General features: G+C 30.0%; 1 protein-coding gene across 10 annotated transcripts in view; it reads right to left on the bottom strand.

Moving 5' to 3' along the window:
• Positions 1 to 610: 610 nt before the first annotated feature.
• LOC127737290 (serine/threonine-protein kinase PAK 3-like) overlaps positions 611 to 8,636 on the bottom strand; it is a 61,772-nt gene continuing 53,746 nt past the window's right edge. For all 10 annotated transcript variants that reach the window (XM_052247858.1, XM_052247861.1, XM_052247859.1 and 7 more), the window contains 2 exons: positions 8,119 to 8,222; positions 611 to 4,229 (listed from right to left, as the gene is read on the bottom strand). In XM_052247858.1, coding sequence (XP_052103818.1) covers positions 8,139 to 8,222 — 84 coding nt within the window. In that variant the 3' untranslated portion in view covers positions 611 to 4,229; positions 8,119 to 8,138. The remainder of the gene's footprint in view (positions 4,230 to 8,118; positions 8,223 to 8,636) is intronic.

Raw genomic sequence — 8,636 nt, 5'->3', positions numbered from 1 at the left:
TCTGGTCATGCTGAGCCTTTAGTTTGAAACAATGGCAAATGAAATGCCAAAAACTATAAAAATCTACATTCTAAGGGCAATAACTCCAAAAACAGGTGGACATATTTTTCTTAATTTTCAAGGTAGATAGAAATTGTTGTGCTGACCTTTTTTACCCTGTCAGTTTTTCCCTATTTGCTATAATTTTAGAGATATAAGCCAAAACTGTTGTTTGACCCCTATGTTCTATTTTCAGACATGGCAGCAAAGTTGGTTGATCAACCTGAACAAAAATGTCAAACTTTATTTATGACATCCTATAGATGAGAAGATATTTAGAGAAAAGTTTGCGGAAGATGGATGCAAAGTGATGGCAAAATCTTACATGGCCCAATGGGCCAGGTGAGATAAAAACCATAATGTTGTACACAATGCCATTGACTTTTGTAACTGGTTGTATAATTGTTCGTGTCTTACCCTTTTTTCAGTTGGTTCCATCATTTTATGTCCTTTATAGAATATAATTTTTAAATATTTTTCACCTAGTTTGCTGGTTATAAACTCATTAAAATATCGCTTCATCGAGGAATATCAGAGAAGGATTACATTTACAGAAAATAAACACAAACTGTTAGATGTCAATATTTTTATTCATTACTCATTATATAAAAACAATTAAAGCTACTACATGTAACCTAGATACACTTTTAAAGTGTAACCAACATATACATATTACTTTGCTAACAAACAAAATTTGCATACTTTAATAAAATGGTTAATTTTTTCACACAGTTATTGTAGCTTCTTATAAAGCTAATTTTTATGAAAGTTGTGTATTTCTCCATAAACATATATCAATTAGCATATCAAAGATTCTTTTGTTTCATACTCAGCCAATATAACAGCAAATGTCCATAGCTGTCTTTGTTCTTAATTTAAAAAAAAGTCACATTTTTATACATATTTGAATTCTAATTTCAAACTAAAAATGTACTGCCAAATTGATTTGTTTATGGCAATATACAGGGTCTTTGAGTGTGGATGAGTGTATTTTTTATTACCATATTTTTTCCCTTCAATATTGGAATATAACAGTCATCATTGATTTTAGGTATTTTCTGATGTAAATTTGGAAAACTATAACTAAAATTTCCTTCGAAACCGAGCAGATATATTATTCCAATAATATTTTCATTTAATTTCTATTAACAGTGAAGACTGCATCATTGTTAAGTTCATTGAGGTCTCGAGACCTAATGTTCTTTCTGATTTGGAATATGGACCTTAAGGTTTTCACGTTTAGTCCAACTAAGCCTTAACTGTAGAAAAACTGGTCCTAAAAACTGCATCATCTGTGATAGTGGCCATGTCAGTTGGTTGACTGAATCATGCCATTTTTATTCCAAACACTACCTTTGGTGTTAGAAAGGTAGACTCTCATATCAATTGAGCAAAACATATGGTTAAATTGGAAATAAAGCATGTAAATACATGTACAGTATGTAATAATATATTACATAGAATGTTCTATGAATAACAATGTTCTTACTACTCAGTAACAAAGTATTCTTACATCAAATTTGCTCAAACATAACTTCACATTAAAATCTAGTTTTTTAACTGATGAATACAAATGAAAATTATATTTTCTTTCTTTTATAATTGACACACTTCAAATATGTAGCACCATCTTCAATAATCACACTGTTCAAAATATTAGATTTTTTATTAATGAACCATACTGCTTTACACAAACTTTCCATTTATATTTTATTATAGGAAAGAACAAAATTTTCTTAATTTTTCTTATGTCACTAAAAAATAACTGTTCTCATGACAACATTACACCAATTTGGGAAATAACCAAGATTACACAGGGTAATATTCTGTCATTTTTTCTCAATTTCTTAAACAACCCTAGTTTTGTCATCTTAATATCCTGCAAGGCTCAAATACACCAAAGCACTAAATTTAAACCCTATCAGACTGTCACATTAAGCCACTAATTCACATTAAACATTGTGCAATATTTTGTGAATGTTCAATGTAATACAAGAATGATCAATGTAATACAAATGTAATGCAATGTAATACAAGAATGATCAATGTAATACAATGTAATAAAATGTAATACAAGAATGATCAATGTAATACAATGTAATACAAAGTAATAAAATGTAATACAAGAATGATCAATGTAATACAATGTCACACATGAATGATCAATGTAATACAATGTCACACATGAATGATCAATGTAATACAATGTCACACAAGAATGATCAATGTAATACAATGTCACACATGAATGATCAATGTAATACAATGTCACACAAGAATGATCAATGTAATACATTGTCACACATGAATGATCAATGTAATTACAATGTCACACAAGAATGAATGATGTTGTTCTACAGACAAACCATGAAATATGATACTGATGAAAATGAAATTATATAAAGCCTGATGTACTTGCATAATTGATAAATGGAAGATCTGCACAATACATGATTCAATATGAACATGTAAGATCTGTTAAACCATACATTAGTAAACCTTGTCAACCATACATTTATAAAATACTGAATCTTGTCAAACATACACTTATAAATGTACAATGTAGTTTCTCAGTCAGTAACAACATTTTTACTGATATGAGATTGATGAAATGTGTGAACAGAGGAAGTGGTATGCATTTAAATACTGTTATCTGATAAGAATGCTCATCTTTATTACAGAACAAAAATTTCAGATTTTTAATTTCTTTACAAAAGATATAATTTTTGAAAACCATTATGTTATTTAAAGAGTGGAAATGAATGCAAGTGTTACAACATAAAAACACTGTATAAGATATAATTACATTTCCAAGATTATTATGTTAATTAACTCTGTGTAAATTAAAATTACAGATAAGAATTTCCATAATTTAAAAAATATGAATTTTGGTAGAACATATCCTTATAAATTTTATTTAAATAATAGATTATCTCCCTTTGTCTGTTAAAATCACATCTCAGTAAAAACTTGATAATACATAAATTTCTTGGAAGTACTTTGAGAAAGGTTCAGATAAAATATCTATTCCATTCTGTAAACATGTATTTCAGAGAACAATTTCCTTTTCACTTATTTAAGTTTTATTACATGGAAGTCACTGAGACAGCGAGGCAAAAAATGAATTTACCAAAATGATATAAGAAAGATAACATTATTGAAATGTGTGAAAAAAAGATGTGGGGGGAAACATTGACGAGACAGCAATCAAACAAGACAAGTTCACCAAAAATGAACAAATAAGGAATTTTATTATTATGCTTGCATTCAGACAAAAGAAACTGGTCTTAAATACAATACATTTACAATCGTAAGATAAAAACCAGAAGGAAACTTGATTGAAATATTTAGAGACATCATATCACATGTAAATATAAGGTGTTATGTATTCACTTCAGTTTTTTATATCTAGGCACATGTACTCCTTTTTGACATTTTATATTAGCACCAACACTTTAAGCACTAGTTTGAAATTCAAGTGATCATTTTGAAGATAATATTAAAATTTTGAAATTGAAATTCACATTGTAATTAAAACTGTATTAGTGTTTATTCTATCATAGAAAGAGAAAACTGATAATATGTCAAAACTGTTGTATATTCTATCATAGAAAGAGAAAATAACTGACTAAATAATAAACATAAACAATTTTATTAGCAAGGATTTTCACTTAATTGTGGAGAGAAGCCTATTTCTGAGAAAAGTCTACAAATGAACCTTTTTTACAACTAACAAAAATAAAGGTTAAAATATAATGGATTAAAGAAGTTTTTTAAAGATGAATTCATTTTACCCAAGTAAACTGCATTTTCTGTAAAGGTAAAAAAATTTTAGACACTCAGATGGTTTATTGTGAATAAAAATGTGACATACAAAATATAAAGATAAGTAATCTTTCTCTTGATCCATAAACCAAGTAAACAGAAATAACAGTAATACATTTCTACGTATCACAATAAGACCTATGACCAGCATTACCATTTGACCTTCAACATCTTACTTCTTGCATACAAATTGATCTGTAACATACAACATTACATAAAAATTCTTTGTCTTCTGTCCTCAAAATCTAAATCAGTTTTCTCATTTCCATGTCTGATGTCGATTCACAGTCTTTTGGTATAATTACCAAATTACTGATTAAATTTTCCTGATTGTTCTGATTGCAATTTGTATTGGGTTGACCAATCTACAAAATAAAATAAAATCTAAGAATTATATCAAAAACAACATGCATCTAAAGGCAAATACTGCTTGTATACTGAATAGAAATGAAATACTGAATGTAGGTTCATCTTACTGTTTCAGTCCTGACTGAATTTGTTCATTATCTTATATCATATGTTTTATTTGATGATCACATTTTTAGTTTCAAAATTTTGAGATCAAGATTCACTAAGCTACTGTTCCTTGGTCTCACTTAAAAATAGAAGGGAAATGATACATGTATTGGTCTCACTTTAAAACAGATGGAAAATGATATATGTATTGGTCTCACTTTAAAACAGAAGGTAAATGATATATGTATTGGTCTCACTTTAAAACAGAAGGTAAATGATACATGTATTGGTCTCACTTTAAAACAGATGGAAAATGATACATGTATTGGTCTCACTTTAAAACAGAAGGTAAATGATACATGTATTGGTCTCACTTTAAAACAGAAGGAAAATGATATATGTATTGGTCTCACTTTAAAACAGAAGGTAAATGCTACATGTATTGGTCTCACTTTAAAACAGATGGAAAATGATACATGTATTGGTCTCACTTTAAAACAGAAGGAAAATGATACATGTGTTGGTCTCACTTTAAAACAGAAGGTAAATGATACATGTATTGGTCTCACTTTAAAACAGAAGGAAAACGATACATGTATTGGTCTCACTTTAAAACAAGGAAAACAATACATGTATTGGTCTCACTTTAAACAGAAGGGAAATGAAACATGTATTGGTCTCACTTTAAAACAGATGGAAAATGATACATGTATTGGTCTCACTTTAAAACAGAAGGAAAATGATACATGTGTTGGTCTCACTTTAAAACAGAAGGTAAATGATACATGTATTGGTCTCACTTTAAAACAAGGAAAACGATACATGTATTGGTCTCACTTTAAAACAGAAGGAAAATGATACATGTGCTGGTCTCACTTTAAAACAGAAGGTAAATGATACATGTATTGGTCTCACTTTAAAACAAGGAAAACGATACATGTATTGGTCTCACTTTAAAACAGAAGGAAAATGATACATGTGTTGGTCTCACTTTAAAACAGAAGGTAAATGATACATGTATTGGTCTCACTTTAAAACAGAAGGAAAACGATACATGTATTGGTCTCACTTTAAAACAAGGAAAACAATACATGTATTGGTCTCACTTTAAACAGAAGGGAAATGAAACATGTATTGGTCTCACTTTAAAACAGATGGAAAATGATACATGTATTGGTCTCACTTTAAAACAGATGGAAAATGATACATGTATTGGTCAAACTTTAAAACAGAAGGTAAATGATACATGTATTGGTCTCACTTTAAAACAAGGCAAACGATACATGTATTGGTCTCACTTTAAAACAAGGAAAACGATACATGTATTTGTCTCACTTTAAAACAGAATGTAAATGATACATGTGTTGGTCTCACTTTAAAACAAGGAAAACGATACATGTATTTGTCTCACTTTAAAACAGATGGAAAATGATACATGTATTGGTCTCACTTTAAAACAGAATGTAAATGATACATGTGTTGGTCTCACTTTAAAACAAGGCAAACGATACATGTATTGGTCTCACTTTAAAACAAGGAAAACGATACATGTATTTGTCTCACTTTACAACAGAATGTAAATGATACATGTATTGGTCTCACTTTAAAACAAGGAAAACGATACATGTATTGGTCTCACTTTAAAACAGATTGAAAATGATACATGTATTGGTCTCACTTTAAAACAGAAGGTAAATGATACATGTATTGGTCTCACTTTAAAACAAGGCAAACGATACATGTATTGGTCTCACTTTAAAACAGAAGGAAAATGATACATGTGTTGGTCTCACTTTAAAACAGAAGGTAAATGATACATGTATTGGTCTCACTTTAAAACAGAAGGAAAACGATACATGTATTGGTCTCACTTTAAAACAAGGAAAACATGACTAGAAGTTATCAGTTGTAGTTCCAGAAAAATAGTAACATTGCATTGCATGCAGATACATAGTGAAAATGTGACAGTAATAAATAAATATAGGATCTTCTAATAACTACAAACAATCAATGATGGAGAATCCTGGAGAACTTAGAATCCAATCAATGATAGAGCATCCTGGAGAACTTAGATATAACCAATCAATGATAGAGCATCCTGGAGAACTTAGAAGCCAATCAATGATAGAGCATCCTGGAGAACTTAGAAGCCAATCAATGATAGAGCATCCTGGAGAACTTAGAAGCCAATCAATGATAGAGCATCCTGGAGAACTTAGAAGCCAATCAATGATAGAGCATCCTGGAGAACTTAGATATAACCAATCAATGATAGAGCATCCTGGAGAACTTAGAAGCCAATCAATGATAGAGCATCCTGGAGAACTTAGATATATCCAATCAATAATAGAGCATCCTGGAGAACTTAGAAGGGAATATAACCAATCAATGATAGAGCATCCTGGAGAACTTCGAAGGAAATATAACCAATCAATGATAGAGCATCCTGGAGAACTTAGAAGGGAATATAACCAATCAATGATAGAGCATCCTTGAGAACTTAGAAGGAAATATAACCAATCAATGATAGAGCATCCTGGAGATCTTAGGGGAATATAAGCAATCAATGATACTATCATCCTGGAGATCTTAGGGAAATATAACCAATCAATGATAGAGCATCCTTGAGAACTTAGAAGGAAATATAACCAATCAATGATAGAGCATCCTGGAGAACTTAGAAGGAAATATAACCAATCAATGATAGAGCATCCTGGTGAACTTAGAAGGAAATATAACCAATCAATGATAGAGCATCCTGGAGAACTTAGAAGGGAATATAACCAATCAATGATAAAAATCCTGGAGAACTTAGAAGGGAATATAACCAATCAATGATAGAGCATCCTTGAGAACTTAGAAGGAAATATAACCAATCAATGATAGAGCATCCTGGAGATCTTAGGGGAATATAAGCAATCAATGATACTATCATCCTGGAGATCTTAGGGAAATATAACCAATCAATGATAGAGCATCCTGGAGAACTTAGAAGGGAATATAACCAATCAATGAAAGAGCATCCTGGAGAACTTAGAAGGAAATATAACCAATCAATGATAGAGCATCCTGGAGAACTTAGAAGGAAATATAACCAATCAATGATAGAGCATCCTGGTGAACTTAGAAGGAAATATAACCAATCAATGATAGAGCATCCTGGAGAACTTAGAAGGAAATATAACCAATCAATGATAGAGCATCCTGGAGAACATAGAAGGAAATATAACCAAGAAAAGTAAGCTAGAGAAAGGGAAACAAAAATTAAAGGATTGAAGGAGATGGGTTACACATGTATTCAGCTGTTAAAAGGAAAAGAATGTCAACATTGAAAGTGAAACAAGGATGAACCATTTGGTTAATTGATTAGATTCACATCAAAATCATTCTTATACAGGTAAAAACGATGATAAACATACTTTTACAATATGAAATCAAACAGACCTAGATAAATCCAATTGCACGTGGTCACTATCTATTTATATTCATATTAATATCGGGTTAAATGACCGTCAGCAGTCTTCGAAGGTCAACTTGATGGTTAATTAGATGACGTCTAGACAAAAATATACACGAAATATTATCGAGTTCATGCACTGCTATTTGTTTATTTTAAACTTTTTGTAATTTGGATATATGTTTTAGTATGTTATAAATCAAATATGAGAATTTGAGTCAAATCAGTGAACATGAATTTGACAGCTAATGCCCCTTTAAACCCCTACAATATTTAACGTGAAATTGTATTACCACAATAAACCACTCCCTAATATTGCACTTCTAATATAAGTAATTTACCTTTATATGTAAAATATGTGTTAATGCCCCTTTTGAGCTTCTTTAGCAGCTAAAATTAACGGTTGTAAATTGGCTAATGGTTTTGCTAGTCGTAAAAAGGGATGCTGAAAAAAACAAAGAAAACATTATAGTAAAAAAAAAAAAAAAAACAACTCATCAATTCTAAAAAAAGTATTTGCTAAGGAACAATTACATCAGGATGATTAAGTATTAATTCATATACTATGTGATGCGTATGTTATAAATGTCTCACTTCAGACAAGAAAATATTCAAATTTTGTGTATGTGAGCCAAAATATAAGGTTCCTTCCAGTTATGCATAACAATTACTTATAAAACATTCCTTAATGTCGTAATCTTTTTACTTCTTGCTAAAGTAGTATTAACTATGAACTGGCATTTTAAACTGTGTAAATAAAACTCACAACAAATATAAAGTTACACTTTTTTAAGCTAAAATTCAATTTTTAAGGCATAAACCTCTCTCTTCATATTTAGATTTCAGTTTGAATGACAAA

Source organism: Mytilus californianus, unplaced genomic scaffold (assembly GCF_021869535.1).
Source record: "Mytilus californianus isolate M0D057914Y unplaced genomic scaffold, xbMytCali1.0.p SCAF_4, whole genome shotgun sequence".
Lineage (NCBI taxonomy): Eukaryota > Metazoa > Mollusca > Bivalvia > Mytilida > Mytilidae > Mytilus > Mytilus californianus.
This window is presented reverse-complemented; position numbering and strand designations above follow the sequence as displayed.